The sequence below is a fragment of the Lagenorhynchus albirostris genome, chromosome X, assembly GCF_949774975.1.
Source record: "Lagenorhynchus albirostris chromosome X, mLagAlb1.1, whole genome shotgun sequence".
Lineage (NCBI taxonomy): Eukaryota > Metazoa > Chordata > Mammalia > Artiodactyla > Delphinidae > Lagenorhynchus > Lagenorhynchus albirostris.
Window position 1 is genome coordinate 29,230,350 of NC_083116.1, and position 19,378 is coordinate 29,249,727.

The 19,378-nt window shown below is 42.4% G+C and overlaps 1 protein-coding gene across 1 annotated transcript; it reads left to right on the forward strand.

Moving 5' to 3' along the window:
- The first annotated feature begins 251 nt into the window (after nt 1–251).
- Nucleotides 252–19,101, forward strand: LOC132514093 (A-kinase anchor protein 17B-like). The gene is made up of 5 exons (XM_060138802.1): nt 252–334; nt 9,276–10,044; nt 11,501–11,628; nt 13,002–13,269; nt 17,455–19,101. Exons 1-5 carry the CDS (start codon nt 252–254, stop codon nt 19,099–19,101), a joined length of 2,895 nt encoding a protein of 964 aa, XP_059994785.1.
- Nucleotides 19,102–19,378: the final 277 nt, after the last annotated feature.

The window sequence follows — 19,378 nt, forward strand, 5'->3', positions numbered from 1 at the left end:
ACGGCTTCGAAGCTCCCCCCCTCCGCCACCCCCCTTCTCTGCCCATGATGGGGCTTCCTAGTGTGTGGCAACCTTTCCTCCTTCACAGCACCCTCCCACTGGTGCAGGTCCCGTTCCTATCCTATTGTCTCTGTTTATTCTTTTTTCTTTTTCCCTACCCAGGTACGTGGGGGAGTTTCTTGCCTTTTGGGAGGTCCGAGGTCTTCTGCCAGCGTTCAGTAGGTGTTCTGTAGGAGTTGTTCCACGTGTAGATGTATTTCTGGTGTATCTGTGGGGAGGAAGGTGATCTCTGCATCTTACTCTTCCGCCATCTTCCCGGAGGCTCCCCATACAGGTAACTCTTGATTGTTCCAATTTCTCAAAAATTTGGACACATTTACTGTCTCTATAACATCTCTTTTGCGCCGCCCTAGTCTCGAAGCTCCCGCCACTGCTCCTCAGGCCGGGTCCCTGTGGGCTCGTATGATCTTTTAAAATAGGGAAACAAAAACAGGAAATTAAGTTGCCCAAAGAGGTGAATTAACACAAATCCAGTTTTCTTCATTTCAAGATCAGAATTCCCCATACTAAACTCTACCTTAGAGCAGATTTTTTTTGAGTGCTGGTAGAAGAGATTCCCTCTCAGTAGGACTCCAGTATTTCATGGTCACAAATTTATCATTCCTGCAGGTCTCCAAAAGTCACTGCCTTTCTGCCCTGAAAGCCCCCAGTGCCACAATAAGCCCTTTAGGACCATCTTAATTTGGGAATTTCATCATTTGGGGGGTCCTATATTGGTTGTATTCCACTTGTTGCAACACTGCGTGCTGCTCATTTTAATGATGTGATTTAAAGATTTTTCAAGATCAGAGCATATGGTCAGCCTCAGTTTTAAAATTGTTGTTTGCGCTAATGATGTACCAAAACACATGAAAGTTCATCCATGACCTCTTGACTGAAAAAGCAGGGAAGACTTCTGTTTGGTCAAGACTTACGGGGATTCCGTACTAGTTGGGAGGTTTGGAAATTGGCTATGTTGATTTGACCCAAATACATTTTGGCTGTCCCGCTGACAATAAATATGTCGATATAACTTTATACATCTTAAATGCTTTCAAAATGACTTAACTTTGAGGTTCGAAAGCCTGAAAAAAGAAAGGCAGCAAAGGACTACTTCGAAAGAGGATACGGAGTTGTGCAGATGGTCCTGTTTTTTTCCCACTGTTTTTAAAAAACGTGACTCAAATGCCCTTGCTAGCACTCTGACAGCAAATATTTGAGAGTGAGAAAAAGGGAAAGAAAATGGATGAGGGATACTTTGCTCATGACTCAAGTGCTTTTAGAGTTTTAAGGTCATAGTTCTGATCTAAAACACTTGAAGGTGTAGCAGAGGAATCTCTCTAGTATCTTCTGAAGTTAGATAAGGTATTGGAGGAACTTTGGATGCAGAGCCCGTAGAATTTATTGAATTTTCACTGCAGGTTCAAACAACTGTTTTAGGCCTGCGGAAATATCTCAAAACTGTTTCCTTTTCTCTAATCTTATTCTACTGCTATTCAGTCAGCTTTGCTATTAGGTATAGAGGCAGGAAGATGAGGCAGACCCATGACTAGAGAAAGCAGCCACGTTTCTCTGAGAAGCTGCTAGAAATGTTCTGGCATTGAGAGCTGGTTGAGTGAAATGCTTTGGTAGAGCTATGTACACAAGATACTGCTGGAATGCGCACTGTGTAAACATTATTGAATAACTCTAATTTTTGAAGGTTAGAGGAGCTCTCATTTGTCTCTGCAAAGGCGTTAAAGAATAAGTGATCTCAGTGGTGTTGCTTTTAATCACAAGACTAGAAGAAAGATGTGTGTATATGTGACGGGGCTGGGGAGGTCATGGTGGAACATACTAGAACATGGGACTAGTTGAAAATCTTTATTAAAATTCAACTTTTTGATAATTTATGGTGGCTGTACTTATGACACTCCTTGCCATCAGGGCTCAGTTTATATTAGGCTCTTAAACCTTTGCATATGATAGTGATTGGTAAAAATGATGGGAAAATTGTTAATGAATTCTACCATTACTGTCAGTTGAACCACAGACATATTAAAAGGGAATTTAGCATAATACTCTCAAGGTCCATCCATGTTGTCACAAATGGCAAGATTTCATCTTTTTTTTTAATAGGGTTTTATGCTATATAAAATAAGTCAGACAGAGAAAGACAGATACTATATGATTTCACTCACATGTGGAATATAAAAAACAAGCAAACAGAAACCCCCCAAATAAATTAGCAAACTAAACAAAACAAACACGTAGATACAGAGAACAGAGTAGTGGTTAACAGAGGGGAAGGCGCAGCCAGGAGGGTGAGATGGGTAAAGGGGGTCAACTGTATGGTGATAGATAGAAACTAAATTTTTGGTGGTGAGCACACTGTAGTGTATACAGAAGCGGGAATATAAGGGAGTTCCCCAGTGGTCCTGTGGTTAGGATGCAGCACTTTCAGGGCTGGGGTTCAATCCCTGGTTGGGGAACTAAGATGCTGCAAGGTGCGTGCTGCGGCCAAAAAAAAAAAAAGTAGAAATATGATGTTATACGCATGGAATTTATATAATGTTATAAACCAATTTACCTCAATTTTTTATAAAGGGTATTTAGAGGGCAAATTAGGTCATTCTAAAGAATCAATTTTAGGGCTTCCCTGATGGTGCAGTGGTTAAGAATCCTCCTGCCAATGCAGGGGACACGGGTTCAAGCCCTGGTCCGGGAAGATCCCACATGCCACGGAGCAACTAAGCCCACGTGCCACAACTACCGAGCCTGCGCTCTAGAGCCCACGAGCCACAACTAGAGAAAGCCCGCGCGCAGCAACGAAAACCCAACACAGCCAAAAATAAATTTTAAAAAAAGAATCAGTTTTAAATCATATCCTGATAACTTGATCTCAGTGATTCCACCTATTTGGGTAGATATATTTTTATTAATATGTATAAATATACATAAAATGTATAGCTATATCTACTAAATAATATATCTAATTTAAGTAGATTACCTTTTTAAATTGAAGTATAGTTGGTTTACAATGTTGTATTAGTTTCAGGTGTACAGCAAAGTGATTCAGTTGTATATATATATACATATACATATATATATATATACACATATATATACATATATATATATAACTGATTCTTTTCCATTATAGGTTATTATAAGATAATGAGTATAGTTCCCTGTGCTATACAGTAGGTCCTTGTTGTTTATCTATTTTATATATAGTAGTATGTATCTGTTAATCCCGAACTCCTAATTTATCACCCCCCCTTCCCCTTTGGTAACCATAAGTTTGTTTTCTATGTCCCTGAGTCTGTTTCTATCTTGTAAATAAGTTCACTTGTATCGTTTTTTCTTAGATTCCACATATAAGTGATATATAATATTTGTTTTTGTCTGACTTCACTTTGTATGATAATCTCTAGGTCCATCCATGTTGCTGCAGATGACATTACTTCATTCTTTTTATGGCTGAGTCATATATATATATATATATATACACACACATATATAATATATACATATATTATATATATATAAATATATACCACAGCTCCTTTATCCATTCAGCTGTTGATGGACACTTAGGTTGCTTCCATGTCTTGGCTATTATAAATGGTGCTGCTGTGAACATTGGGGTGCATGTGTCTTTTCGAATTAGAGTTTTTGTCTTTTCCGGATATATGCCCAGTAGTGGGATTTCTGGGTGATACGGTAGTTCTATTTTTAGTTTTTTAAGGAACCTCCATACTGTTCTCCATAGTAGCTGTACCAATTTACATTCCCACCAACAGTGCCAGAGGGTTCCCTTTTCTCCACACCCTCTCCAGCATTTATTGTTTGTAGATTCTTTGATGACGGCCATTCTGACTGGCGTGAGGTGATACTTCATTGTAGTTTTGATGTGCATTTCTCTAATAATTAGCAATGGTGAGCAACAGATTACTTCCTGAACATGTTTAAACAGGGTTAAAAACAGGGATTGTATGGGGAGAAAAGCACAAACCTTTTTCAACCTGTTTTTCAAGAGCAAGGTAGGGCCTCGTACAGCTTTAACTAGATTCAAGGATTGGCACATTTAAGCTTAGAGTTGAGAAACTATCCTGATTTAGAAGAAAGCACCTGTGAAAATTGAGTATTGGATTGTAACTATGAGTATTTTCCAGAAACACCTGTCTGCTTTTGCTATAAAATAAATCAGTTAAGACTTAAACATTCTGCAGGCAAATCAGTGGTCACTGGAGGTGGGGGGAGGATTACAAAGAGGCACAAGGAAACTGAAGGGGCATTTTCACTCTCTTGATTGTGGTGATGGGTTCATAAGTGTGTAAAGATATGTCAAAACTCATCAAAATGTACACTTTTGATACGAAATGTGGTTTATCATATATCAATTATGCTTCAATAAGGCAGTTTTTAAAAATAACTTCTGCAGCCTGTGGTACAGCTAGTATTGAAGTGGCCAAGTGCTCCGTCATCACCCAAAGCCCTAGTCTGATCTCCCAGGCTTCAGTCAGGACTCACACAAACTTGGGTCATGGGTCCAGATGCCTGTGGGCATTTACAGTGATGGCAGACAGAGGGGTGTCTTTGATGGGAAAAGGGAGTTGCTTCTGTATTACTCTGTTTTGATTCTTTTCTGGGCCAGTTTGTATCAGCAACTGTGAACTGCTTCCTTTCAATAGTTTGTTATTATCATGTGAGTTTCCTCTTTTTTTTTTTTTTTTTTTTTTTTGCATTACGCGGGCCTCTCACTGTTGTGGCCCCTCCCGTTGCGGAGCACAGGCTCCAGCCGCGCAGGCTCAGCGGCCATGGCCCACGGGCCCAGCCGCTCCGCGGCATGCAGGACCCTCCCAGACCGCGGCACGAACCCGCGTCCCCTGCATCGGCAGGCGGACTCCCAACCACTGCGCCACCAGGGAAGCCCTGAGTTTCCTCTTTTTAATAAAAAATTTTAATACAAAATTAGCACATTTATTATAAACATTCAAAAATTGAAGCAAGAATACTCCTAATCCATTTCCCAGATGAAATGTTGACAATTTGATGTACATCCTTCCAGACTTTATAGAGAGGTCTGTATGTGTGCGCGTGCACGTGCGCCCACCATGCATGTGTGTTTATATTACTTTTATTACTTTATATTACGTTTACAAAAACAAGATCACATTGCACATTATTATCCTGCAACTTGCTTTTCATTTTTTCCTCTAAAAAGTATCATGGGCGTCCTTCCATGTCAATAAGTACACACCTATGCCTCCCTCCCTCCCTTTCTTCCTTCTTTCTCTCCCCCTGCCCCTCCTCCCTCTCCCCCTGCCCCTCCTCCCTCTCCCCTCCCCCTCCTCCCTCTCCCCCTCCCCCCTTTCCCCCTTCTACCTGTCTTCCTGGTAGGAAGTCTCCTCCCCCTCCCCCTCCTCTTCCTCCTTCATTTTTTGTTAGTTTTGGCTTGAGGCCTCTTTAAGGAAAAAGCATCGCAACAGGAATTCATAATTATCGTGCACCTATGCGCCAGGCACCATCTGGTTCATTTTCAGCGATCTGGCAGAAATTGCCAATGACATTGCTGTAGCATTGAAGCCATGGCATATGTAAAAAGCTAGCTTCTTGGTACACAGTAGGTCCTCAATATTTAAAAAAAAATAAGATTGGAAGGTTAGCTCCCTATTCTGGGAGAGTATTCAAAGATGAAATATTCACAAACATTTCATTTTAAAGCCTGTGACCAGCAGGGGAAGAGAGGAGAAGCAATGTCTAATTTGCTGCTGTTGCTGAAGTTGGGAAAGAGGAATTGGAATTGAGGTTTTTAAAGGAGGCCAGTTTTTTTTTTTTTTTTGAAAACCAATTGGGTCCTCTTGAGAAAGTCAGAAAATAACTTAAATGCTTCCGAATTGAGGTGTAGAGTCCTGTCACTGGAGGGCCGGGTGAGCAAACATCGACCCTAGAGCAGAGGCTGTGGGCAGGCAAGGCAGCAAGGCCTGCAGGTCTGTTTATTGGCACTTCGCAGTGCTTGTAAATTGTTTTCCTTGATTGCCAGCGTCTGAAAAAGCAGATTTCGCATAAGAACCTCAGTTTCTGGCCTCTCTGGATTAATAGGAGGATGCGGCCACCCCAGGCCCTCCTTCCCTCACTGGGGGTTCAGATGAGGCACTGGTCTCCGCCTCTGTTCAGTGTTTTTTGCTCGCTGAGACCGTCTTGCTGGCCACTGTGATCATCTGAGTTGTAACCTCTGCTGTAGAATTTACTGCTTATTTTTGCTTCGGTGTGAGATGGAAGTGATAGCCAGTTTTGTTTTGTTTTTTCATGTGAAAAATACAGCACATCAAGCACTATAAAATACCATCTGGCTGTTTTCCCTCCAAATTTGAGGAGAACCTTTATTATACTTTAGGAAAGCGGAGAGATCTGGCTAAAATATAGAAACTGTTTCACTGTGTGGAAATCACCCTTGTGAAGGATATGAGGCATATATTTAACCTCAAGAAGCTGATGATTTTTAGTGGGCTTTGTGAGGTTAATCTGAAGTAGAAGGAAAAATTGAAGTTTTTAATAAAATCCATTTATATTGACCATAATTTTAAATGAATGACTACAGGTGCATCTGTTAACACTGTAAGTCAGCAAAAAGTTTTATTAAAACCACTTTGCAAAAAATCATAATGCAATTCTGAACTTCATTCCTGTGTATACATAGTTGTGACAAAATTGTGTCTAAAATGACACTGCAATAAGCAGCTTTGAGCATGTTCTTTTCTTATTTTTAGTTCTTTCCTTAGCATGAGTTTCTAGAGCAGGTTACTGGACCAAAGGGGATGCACATATTTTATGGTTCTTGGTTTGTTTTACCAAGTTATTCTAAAAAAAGATGTAATTAATTTTCACTATCTCTAGCAAGATACGAAGGTGCCTAGTTTTTCTTTCTTCCCCAAACTCTCCCAGGAATGGGTTTTTGTAATTTTTATTTATTTGTGTAAAAACTATTAAATGGGATTGTGTATCTTGAAACTAATTAAAATTTAGATGTTTGTATCAGTTAGCTGTTGTCGTATAATAAACCATCCCCAAACTTAGTGGCTTAAACAAAAGCCATTTATTATTTCTCACAAGTCTATAGGTTCTCAGGACTGTTCTGCTGATCTGTGGTGGCCGCATCTGATCTTGACAGGGTTTGCTCATGTGTCAGCCATCAGTTGGTGGGTTGGCTGGGGGCTGGCTGGTCTAGGACAGCTCATCTGTCACAAGAGGGCTTTTTCATGTGGCCTTTCATCCTCAAGCAGGCTAGCCCAGGATTGTCCTCATGGTATGGCAGGATTCCAGGAGAGTGAGGGCCACTTGACACCTCGTCTTAGAACTAGCACTTGGACACTTCTGCCACATTCTGTTAGGGAAAAAAAAAGGCCGTCTCAAATTCAAGGGCTGGGGAAAAATAGACTCTATCTCTTGATAGCAACAACTCAAAGTCACATTACAAAGGGTGTGGATACAGGGAGGGGTGGAATATTAGGATCATTTCTGCAACTGTTATACTACAACAGTCAATATTGTCCTTCAAACTTGCCATCTTTCAAAGCTTTATACCTGTTCCAGCAATGTACGCACTAATTAAAAAAAAATAATTAGAGCCTTTCTCAGAATCTCCTTGTAAGGGGACTTATGAACCAATTAAAAAGTCAGTTTATTCTTTATAGTCGTTCATTTTATCCAGCATTCTTGATTCTAGATAATTTTTGATGATTTTCAAATATCAAATACACAATAAAAGAATTTCAAAATTGACCTCCATCAAGCCTATTTAAAAGAATGTAGCTCAGACTTTGAAATCAATCCAAGCGAAGCATTCCAAAGTGTTTAAAACAAAAGCAGTATCACTGGAATAAATGGAGAGCATGACAAACAGGTTACTTTGAAGTGATTAACTATTTTGTGAATATTTTTTCTGGAATATTTTTTAAAGCCTTGCTTTAAATTAGGTTGTATAAATAAATACCTCTTGATTACAGATAAATTTGGGGGTTCAGTATATCTTAATTGAATATCAAATTAATTTTTCTCCTAAAGGAGTTTAGTGTTGACTCTTATTTATGTTGCAAATTGCAGCAAATGGACTGGATTTTGTCTTCATTATGCTCTTTAGATAATGTTTTTGGAGAAGGAGCACATGTTTATTCTCATATCATCCCAGTTCAGTGTTGCTAACATAAGGATTTCTAGAACCTAATATAAGATACTGCTTTTGGTGGCCTTTTTTTTCTTTGCAGTACTCCAGTCCCGAAGTAGAGAGCAGATTCTCTTTGTCACTCACTAGGAGAGGCTGTCTTCTCTTCCCTTGATCTTAGAGTTCAATTTAGTGAAAGTCGACAGACTGGAGGAATGAGAGTAGATATGTCCGTGTGAGACTTGGAAAGCAGCCTGGACGAAGGATGCTAGATCAGGTACCTGGGTTAGAACTGTCGGCTGGGTGTGTGTTCATGAATGTGCTACATGTATTTTACCCCGGCCCTGTTTCTGTGCCATCCCCAGCTGGTTTTTCTGGGACTTTACATTTGAGCTCAGTTGTACAATAGACTGGAGATTTGGAATCTTGGAGTGTCAATATATGGGCAAGTCGTTTAATTTTCCTGAATCCATCTGAATTTCCCCATCTCTAAAACAGGCATGAAAATACCTACTCACAGGTTGCTTCAGGAACCAAATGAGACAAAGTAGTATAAATAATAGCCATAGGGCTTCCCTGTGGCACAGTGGTTAGGAGTCCGCCTGCCGATGCAGGGGACACGGGTTCGTGCCCCGGTCCGGGAAGATCCCACATGCCGCGGAGCGGCTGGGCCCGTGAGCCATGGCCGCTGAGCCTGCGCGTCCGGAGCCTGTCCTCCGCAACGGGAGAGGCCACAACAGTGAGAGGCCCGCGTACCACAAAAAAAATAAAAAAATAATAGCCATAGCTTATGTTGATTGAGAACTTCCTGTGTGCTGGGCACTATTCTAAGGATTTCCTGTACTCACTCATTTACTCCTTCCTGAAATCCTATTATTTCTATTTTACAGTTAGGGGAACTGAGACACAGTCTTTGGAAACTCTTTGAAACCTCTAAAACACATTAAACAAATGTAAGCTATTGTCTTAATTCTCCCGATAGTATACGTTCCCCTATCAATTTGACCTAAGTCCAGCAAATGGCAGCATTCAAAATCTAAATCTGCGTTTTGCTCCATTTGTATCAAAATGTTCCCTTTCGCCCTCTAAGGTTTCGCGCAGATACCATGACGGTCACGATGGTGTATGATAATTCAGAGGCAACGGAGCTCTGTGCGGCTCAGCACCTCTACCTCAAGCCCATAGCAAAGTTGATGATCAATGTATTGCTCCCTGAGAGCACGGAACCCATGAGGCCCTTCTCTAACTGGGAAGTTCTTGACCAGCTGAAGAGCCTGATTTGTCCTGACCAGTTCACCACAGTGCGGCTCTCCAAGAGCACTAAGGACTTCATCCGATTTGAGGGGGAGGCTGAAACTCGAAGTTTGGTTCAGATCCTGAAGGCCAAGTTACACGGGAAGATCATCAAGCTAAGCGGTTTGAAAACAGACTTAAGAGTAGTGGCCACAGATGCCCAGGGGGAGTGGGAACACTTCCCCAAAGAAAAGGGGGCACCGTTGACTGACGGGTCTGAAGAGCAGGACCACGATAAGAGCCCAGATTCCATATACTTCGAAGGCCTGCCCTGCAAGTGGTTTGCACCTAAAGGTTCCAGCGGGGAGAAGCCGTGTGAAGAGATCCTTCGGGTGGTCTTTGAAAGTTTTGGGAAGATCAAGAATGTGGATATTCCGATGCTCGACCCCTACCGAGAAGTCATGACTGGTGGGAGCTTTGGGGGGTTCAGCTTCGGCTTGCAGACGTTCGAGGCCTTTATACAGTACCAGGAGTCCACTGACTTTGTAAAGGCCATGGAGTCCCTCCGCGGAATGAAGCTGATGCTTAAAGGAGATGATGGGAAAGCTCTGGCATGTAACATTAAGGTAAGGAACAGCCAGGGGTTTTTAAACAAAATTTCCCACTGTTCGGGTGGTCCTGAGTAAAAGCTAGGAGGAAGCATCTGCAACAAATTTCCTTAGACCCCAGTAGGCTCTGATCAATAGCTAATGTAAAGATTTGTGTTATCGTTAATCAATGGATGATTAGGGGAAAAAATATCATCCTGATTTGAACATTCTTCTGCTATCAGCCATGCTGCCAGCTGTGGTTTGAAAATGATGGTTGTTATAGTCTGGGGCTCTGCCCCAGTTTCTTGGGGGCATCAAAGGATTCTTCATGGTCCTTATGGAAGTATCTCATATACTTATTCCATTTGACAAGTTGCCAGGAGAGAGGGCAACATGCAGCTTGAAACCACGAGGAGAGCAGTTTACTCCCTCTTTGCTACTGGGGTCACAATTTATTATATGTTCCTGTTGTCTGTCAGGTAAATTGCTGAAACAAAATCCCAACAAACCTGGATCCTTTCCTTTCAGAGTCAGCCTGTCTATGCAGGCATGTCACTCCATCACTGTCTGAATGCCTGGTCACCTCCTTCTTGAAGCTTTAATCCAGCAGAAGAAAAGATGCAGCTAAACCCTCCTTTTTCTCTAAATCAGTCTTTAGTGTGAATTTGGACTTTCAGCTTCGGTAGCTTCGTGTGTGTGTGTGTGTGTGTGTGTGTGTGTGTGTGTGTGTTAAAATATATATTTGAAAATTATGAGCTATTCAGTCCGACAAAAGATATAGCAAATACTATAATGACCGCCCATGTACCACTGCCCAGCTTAAAAAATAAAGCATTACCAGTGATACGAGAACATGCTCCCCTCTGTGTACCATCCTCAGTCTCAGGCCCCTCCCTCCCCTCAAAGGTAACCATGATGGTGAATTTGGTGTTTATCACTCATGCATATTTAAATAGCTACTTCTGCCTCCATTTATTTTTTAGGCAAGTTTATTTGTAGCACCTCAGTCTGACTTCCACTTTATTTAGAGATTTGCAAAGTTGTTTAATAATCACTGTAGTCAGATCTTGTATCTCATTTGGTCAATTTTCTTACATCTTTGCTCTCCCACCCTCCTCTCACCCATTTTTGGACTCTTTTTGTCTCTGGTGATTAAAAAATACGTTAACTCAGTTAATCACTATAACAAACCAGAGGCAATATACTCACATCCCTTAGAACTTGCATCCATCATGGCACTGTGATGCCGCCTATGGCTGTCAAGTGAGCTCCTCAAGGGTTCTGCCAAAGAAAATTCTAGAGCCCCACAAGGACTGTTTGGCAGGTAACTGAGAAGCAGTGGAACAGTCTGGGTGCTGGGATGCAGAGAAGGCATTTTTAATTCATTTGGTTTGGCACTGCCACATACAAATTAGTTTTATCTCTCTGGCCTTCGACACACCCAGCCAGCGGGCAAACTTTTCTAATGAAACTTTGAATTGTTTGGGGGCAGGTTATGTTTGATACAACCAAACACTTCAGTGAAGGAGCTATAAGGAGGAGAAATCAAGAAAGGCTGAAATTACAAGAGCTGGAGGAAGAAAGGAAAAAAAAGAAGAGAGAAGAGGAAGAGGCTGAAAGGTGAGGAGACCAACTTCAATGAAGAGGGTTTTTTTAAACTTTTGATTTATGGATTAATCCCTTCAGGTGAATGGCTGTGGGGAGGAGAAATTGGTACAGTCTTTCCACTGTGCTGTTACAAAACCAAAAGAGAAAGCAGTTGAAAGCAAGAGACTTAAAAAGTATGCTTGTCAGGAAGAACAAGTAATGAAGAATTGTGGGACCAGCCAGATTAAGATGTCTGGGAGGAAATGGTCATTAAAAAAAAAAAAGACCAGGAAATTTTAGAGTGAAAATTCTAGCAGTTTACCTAAATTTACCAAATTTTACCTTACCTATCAATTGAAATTTTGGGGAAAAATTCTTTTTAGGTCTGGAAAAGATTTTCTTCCATAAAATGATCAATAATCAATCTAACCCACAGGCCAGAAGGCATGGATTTGTTGAGACTGTTTTTCTCGTGGGCCCAAGTTCTTTCTGTGAATCTGAGGAGCCTCTCTATTTACTTCTTTGAGTTTATCATCGTTCCCCAGTTTAGGAGCTTGAGACTAGAAAGGGCTATTGGATCGCCAAAGGTTTGCTAAGAAGGGACAAATGGTCCAGAACCACAGGGCTCCCCAAACCAGTTTTACCTCCCGGCTCCTCCCCTTGCATGTTTATTCTTCCAGTCTTTTATGCAAATTATAGCCATTCAAAAGAGGAGTTTAAGAGTACCCTTCCATCTTCCTCTCACTTTTTTTGGCTGGCGGAGTGCCAGGAGTTACTTGAGGTCACGTCTGTAAAACCTGGCCAGAAGCTGAGCCCAGTCAAGGTAACGATTCCCCCCAAATTTCCAGATTGACCATGCAGCTTAGCTAATCCTCCAGTTTTTGGCTAAGCCCTCCCTCAGGCCACTGTCCTTTTTTCCCCCCTTTTCCATGTTTCCATGAGGGCCTACCCAAAACAGCTGAAATTTTCAGAAAATGGCAGAACAATAAGGCCGTGTGCTTCTAAGCCAGTCTCTTTTTATGGTGGTGTACTCTGTTAAGTAGTATGCACCAAAGACCAGTTCTCACCTTTATTTTCTGAGTGCCTTGACTTACTGTCATTTGCCCCTGTGGCACCAACTCACGGAAGGTTTTGATCTCAAGAGAAAAGGAATCTTCGCTGTGAAAGCTGGATCCAGTAGCCCCTGCTGATGGTTTGAGAAGGTGGAGGCTAGAGGCCTCTCCTTTGAATTCAGTTGCTTTCTTCTTCTTTTTTTAATACTCTCTGCATGAGGTCTCCTATACATGTTTCTAACTCATCAACTTAGTTATGCGTTGTCGGGCCCTGGCAGGGGGACGGGAGTGGGAAGGGCGGCAAATGACTGATAAATACCTTCTGAAGGGTTGACTCTGTTAATCATTATCCAGAAAGAGAAAAGAGGAGGAGAGGAAAGCCCAGGAAAAGAGGAGAAAGGCCAGAGTCAGGAGGCACGCCCTGAAGGAAAGAGACAGACACCGGCAAAGGAGACAGAAGGACAGTGCCAAAGCGGAGCCCCGTCAGGGGCCCAGCTCTTCCGAGGACTGGGAAGAGAGGAAGGGCCTGCTGGCCAGGAGGCGGCTGGAGGCCCTCCGCCTGCTGCGGGCGCTCCTGAGGAAAATCGCAATAAGGCCCTTGCCCCATTGTTCCTCGCTTTGGGTAGGTACTGACCTTTCTGAGACACGACCTTTACTTTTTTTTTTTTTTTTTTGTGGTACGCAGGCCTCTCACTGTTGTGGCCTCTCCCGTTGCGGAGCACAGGCTCCAGACGCGCAGGCTCAGCGGCCACAGCTCACGGGCCCAGCCGCTCCGCGGCATGTGGGATCCTCCTGGGCCGGGGCACGAACCCGTGTCCCCTGCATCCGTAGGCGGACTCCCAACCACTGCGCCACCAGGGAAGCCCACGACCTTTACTTTTAAACAATGGCCTATCCTTTAAACAGCACACGTGGAAGGCTCACTGTATTCATTGGGGTTTATTTTCAATAGGCTGTTCTCTAATAACCCCAATTGTGCATTTACCAAAGGGATACCCAGATTTTCTGAAGGCGTTGGGTCTCACACCCCCTTCCCCACCCCCACCCCCAACCATCTGGCACACACACACTTTGTGTTTCTAAACTTTAGGATGGTTTCACCCGGGGCGATATAGCTCATGCATCTACTTTTGTAAGTTCCTAATTGAGGTAACAAAAAATGCATGGGGGAAGAAATGGGTGGTGGGGGTGTTGGGTTTGTAGTCCTCCATTAATTTTCATTGGCCATTCATCTGTGACAGGTTTGGATGCGAAGGGAGAACCTTGAACAGAGACCTTGGTGGAGCAAGCTCCTGTTAGTCTAGTCCTTTTTAAAACTATTTATTTATTTATTTTTGGCTGTGTTGGGTCTTTGTTGCTGTGCGCGGGCTTTCTCTAGTTGTCGCAAGCGGGGATGACTGTGTTGTGGTGTGCGGGCTTCTCATCGTGGTGGCTTCTCGTTGCAGAGCACGGGCTCCATGCATGTGAGCTTCAGTAGTTGTGTCACGCAGGCTCAGTAGTTGTGGCTTGTGGGCTCTAGAGCTCAGGCTCAGTAGTTGTGGCACGTAGGCTCAGTAGTTGTGGCTCGCAGGCTCTAGAGTGCAGGCTCAGTAGTTGTGGCACATGAGCTTAGTTGCTCTGTGGCATGTGGGATCTTTCCGGACCAGGGCTCGAATCCGTGTCTCCTGCATTGGCAGGTGTATTCTTAACCACTGCACCACCAGGGAAGTCCCATAGTCTAGTCTTATACTATTTGCTAAGGAATGTCTCACATCACAGGCCAATTGTTTTGCTTGGAGAGTTTCAGTTTCGGAAGTTTTTTGTTCTCCCACTTACTGGCCTCCTAAAGATAACCAGACTCAGCAGATGTCCCAGAGTAAAGGCCAGAAAGGCCTCCCAAAGTGTTAATTTAAAAAGCCATATTCAGTGTTCTTAAATATGAAAAGTGAATGGCATTCGTTTTATTTTTTTTGAATTTATTTATTTTATTTCTTTATTTTTGGCTGAGTTGGGTCTTTGTTGCTGCACACGGGCTTTCTCTAGTTGCGGCGAGCGGGGGCTGCTCTTCGTTGTGGTGCGTGTGCTTCTCATTGCAGTGGCTTCTCGTTGCGGAGCACGGGCTCTAGGCGTGCGGGCTTCAGTAGTTGTGGCACGCAGGCTCAGTAGTTGTGGCTCTCGGGCTCTAGAGCACAGGCTCAGTAGTTGTGGCACGTGGGCTTAGTTGCTCCGTGGCATGTGGGATCTTCCCAGACCAGGACTCGAACCCGTGTCCCCTGCATTGTCAGGCGGATTCTTAACCACTGCACCACCAGGGAGGTCCCGTGGCATTCATTTTAGATAGAGCTAATTTTATGTGTATTTGCCATCTCAGCTTTTTGTTCTCATTGGTGTGGCCAATCAAACTGCATGAAATCAGGATCAGAAAAACCTCACATTTCCCTTTACAATAAGGTGAGCTTGATCTTTTTTAGTTTACCTTAATGACTGCCAAGGGTGACTCCTCGTGAAGAATTTCTCTCTTTAAATATGTGTGGTGCCTAATTCTCGGCCTCATCAATACCTTACACTGATTATGCAGTCCACAGGTTCTAATTCCAAGTCCTGGGTAAGCTCTGTGCCCTGATTTGTGCCAGGTGTCAGTGGGAGCTCAGTACAAGCTCTCCCAGCGAGATAGGGCCCATGTGCAGGACCTTTCACCTGCCCTGCAGTCGTGCAGAGCAGAGAGCACCACAGAGAGAACCACTGTCACAGCCATATTCTCTACTTGCTGTCTTGTTTCCAACTGGGGCGGGTGAGGTGGGCAGCTCAGGGTCACGCCCCTCTGCAATCCATGGGAAGAGGCTGGACTATAGCCCAGAAAGCCCTTTGTTTATCTTTTTCAAAGGCAGCTGACCCTTTTAGACACACATTTCACCCATCAGTCTTTTCTTGTTCTAGGACTGTAGCCCCAGGGAGGGCTCTAGAGCATTTCTTATGCCTCTTCATATCCCCAGCCCCTAGCACAATACCTGGAACAGTAAGTAGACTCATCCATTTGTGAACAAAGGAAAAAGGGTCATGTGCTTTTAAAAAAATTTTTAAAAATTGAAGTATAGCTGATTTACAATGTTGTGGTAATCTCTGCTGTGCAGCAAAGGGACTCAGTTATATACATACAGACGTTCTTTTTTAAAATATTCTTTTCCATTATGGTTTATCACATGATATTGAATCTAGTTCCCTGTGCTATACAGTGGGACCTTGTTGTTTATCCATCCTATATATAATATTTCATATCTGCTAAGCCCACATTCCCAGTCCTTCCCTCCTCCACCCCCCGCCCCCTTGGCAACCACAAGTCTGTCCTCTATGTCTGTGAGTCTCTTTCTGTTTTGTAGATGGTTTGTTTGTGCTGTATTTTAGATTCCACATATGAGTGATATCATATGGTATTTGTCTTTCTTTCTGACTGACTTCACTTGGTATGAAAATCTCTAGTTGCATCCATGTTGCTGCAAATGGCATTATTTTGTTCTTTTTTATGGCCGAGTAGTATTCCATTGTATATATGTACCACATCTTCTTTATCCATTCATCTGTCGATGGACATTTAGGTTGTTTCCATGATTTGGCTTTGTAAATAGTGCTGCTATAAACATAGGGGTGCATGTATCTTTTTTTTTAACATCTTTATTGGGGTATAATTGCTTTACAAAGGTGTGTTAATTTCTGCTTTATAACAAAGTGAATCAGTTATACATATACATATGTTCCGATATCTCTTCCCTCTTGCATCTCCCTCCCTCCCACCCTCCCTATCCCACCCCTCCAGGCGGTCACAAAGCACCGAGACGATATCCCTGTGCCATGTGGCTGCTTCCCACTAGCTATCTACCTTACGTTTGTTAGTGTGTATATGTCCATGCCTCTCTCTCGCCCTGTCACAGCTCACCCTTCCCCCTCCCCATATCCTCAAGTCCATTCTCCAGTAGGTCTGTGTCTTTATTCCTGTCTTACCCCTAGGTTCTTCATGACATTTTTTTTTCTTCTTAAATTCCATATATATGTGTTAGCATACGGTATTTGTCTTTTTCTTTCTGACTTACTTCACTCTGTATGACAGACTCTAGGTCTATCCACCTCATTACAAATAGCTCAATTTCGTTTCTTTTTATGGCTGAGTAATATTCCATTGTATATATGTGCCACATCTTCTTTATCCATTCATCCGATGATGGGCACTTAGGTTGTTTCCATGTCCTGGCTATTGTAAATAGAGCTACAATGAACATTTTGGTACATGACTCTTTTTGAATTTTGGTTTTCTCAGGGTATATGCCCAGTAGTGGGATTGCTGGGTCATATGGTAGTTCTAGTTGTAGTTTTTTAAGGAACCTCCATACTGTTCTCCATAGTGGCTGAACCAATTCACATTCCCACCAGCAGTGCAAGAGTGTTCCCTTTTCTCCACACCCTCTCCAGCATTTATTGTTTGTAGATTTTTTGATGATGGCCATTCTGACTGGTGTGAGATGATATCTCATTGTAGTTTTGATTTGCATTTATAGTTTTGTCTGGGTATACGAAGGGTCATGTGCTTTTGAAGGTATGTAAACCGGGGTGCCTTCTAACATAAAGACGGGCACAGACCTAATGAAAGCAGCTCCTGTTAGACCGAGACATTTAATTTAGCACCTCCTGTTTCTTCAGTGTGATATTGTTCCTAATTTCAATCTATCCTAGGTGTAGTTAGAAACCTCTTCAGAACAATGCTAGAAAGCCCAATTTTCTTTGAAAATTTTAGTCTGTTTAGTTTTTCATGTGAGATTTTTAACCTTTTTCTTTGAAGGGGTCTATACAATTTAACCCACGGGAGGTAGATGTTGCAGTCTCCAAAGCTAATCGTGCTCCGGGGACCACACTGGGAGCTCTGAAGAAAGAAGAGTTAAACACTCAGTATCTTCAAAATCAGGAGGAAATGCCAAGATATCAGGTTTCCAAGTCAGATAACAAGCGAAAACAAAAAATGAAGGAAAGAGCTACGGCTCACTTACGTAAATCTTCCCACTACCTTGGGGAAAAAAAATTAAGATATTCAGCTAGAAAAGAGAGAACTGGAAAATTATTAACCAGTGAATACAATCACAGTTTGCTCCCTGATGGGAATTCTTTGCAAATTGCCATGATTCAAGGTCAATCTCTTGCGAAAGAAGACTACCATGGTTCTAATAAATCCTATTCTTCCAGATTAGTTGAGAGAGACCATGGCAGGAAACAGAAGATCTATGAAACAGATGAATTTATTGACTATCTTCTTAACTATTATCACACTCCAAAATATGCCCGTATCTGCCTAGAACCAAGTCACATAACAAGCACATGTCAGTGGCACAGGGCCGTCCATGCGAAAGGAAGTGGATTTCAAATCAATTTGAGAAAACATAAGCGTCATTTAACCAGTTTGAGCCAAATGCAAAACCTAGATAGGAGAGAACGGGTGCAAGAAGACGATTCCTGCACAAAGATTTGTACTCAGGATCCTGAGCATAAAGCACAAAAGAGGGGAAAAGTGGATTATGCCAAAGAGTGTAGAATGTTTAAGGGGTTTAAACATCATTGCAAGGACACAGTATGTGAAGCTGGCGATCGGCCATCCCCAGCTTTTGGAAAGAGCCATCTGTTGGAACAGACTCATGCTTACCAGGTCCAAGATTCCATATCCACAAGTCAAAGCCAAGTTTCCTCGCCCAACAGGTCAGCAGACTTTGATTTGAGGTTGACAGATTTCTTAGAGGAAATTAGCAGTGATTCTGAATGTTTCAGTGAAATCCTTAGTATAAACAAAGAGGAGAAAGAGAAATCTGTGGCCACATATGATAGCTCCCCAGAAGAGGGATCTCTTGACACTGATGAAATCATCACTTGCGATCCAGAAATTAGGTCAAGTCAGCAAACCTTGTACTCAGAGTGGAAACATGAGGAGGAAAAATACTCTAAATACGAGCTTAGGAAACCAGGCAAGAGGTCCGATTATGAACTGAGATGTTCATGGCTTGAGGGTGAAAACAGTTCTATTAGAGATGAGAAGAGCAACAGCAAAAAGAGTGAAATATTGGCCCCCAAATACTTATTTGATAAAAGCTACCACCACGAATCCAGTGCCAGTGATCAATTAGACACTGTCACAAGAAAGAGGATGCAGTTTAGTGATAGTACATTTAACCAGAAAGTGAACTATAGGCCCTTTCATGTGCCAATAACATCATCAAAAAGTGCTAATGCTTCCTATTTGGGGGATTTTCCCAAAAGAAGAGAGGCTCCACGGAAGTCAGAATATAACCAGGATGCAAGGAGGTTTAAAAGATATGAGAATTCTGAAGATTTCATGCTGAATTGTGATAATTACTATACCAGACATAACAGTCAGGAGCACATTGACTACGGAAGCTATTTAGGAAACAACCACGCTAGTTCTTTATATTTTCAAATGTTTTGAAGGTCTCTTAGATCAGGAAACTCTTACTCACAATAAAAATGTGCAAGAAGAAGATTTCAGACCAAATGTACCTATGTAGTTAGCAACTACAGAGCAAGAGAGCAACACTTCGGAGCACGAGCAAGGTCAAATGCAAAACCTTGTTTCTCTTGCCAAAGGATAAAGCATAGATCTAAGTGTGTGTGTGTGTTGCAGGTGTGTTGGCAAACTTTGGAAACACAAAACATCCAGATTCTGAAGGTTGGTAAAACAATGTGCTTGCAAAACTTCCTTATCC

Bases quoted from the DNA above. Each gene is read 5' to 3' on its own strand.
- LOC132514093 (XM_060138802.1), top strand. From the start codon at position 252: ATGTATTTCTGGTGTATCTGTGGGGAGGAAGGTGATCTCTGCATCTTA. The intron at 335-9,275 runs GTAACTCTTGAT...TCGCCCTCTAAG, and splicing joins CCCGGAGGCTCCCCATACAG to GTTTCGCGCAGATACCATGA. The intron at 13,270-17,454 runs GTAGGTACTGAC...TTTTCTTTGAAG, and splicing joins CCCATTGTTCCTCGCTTTGG to GGGTCTATACAATTTAACCC.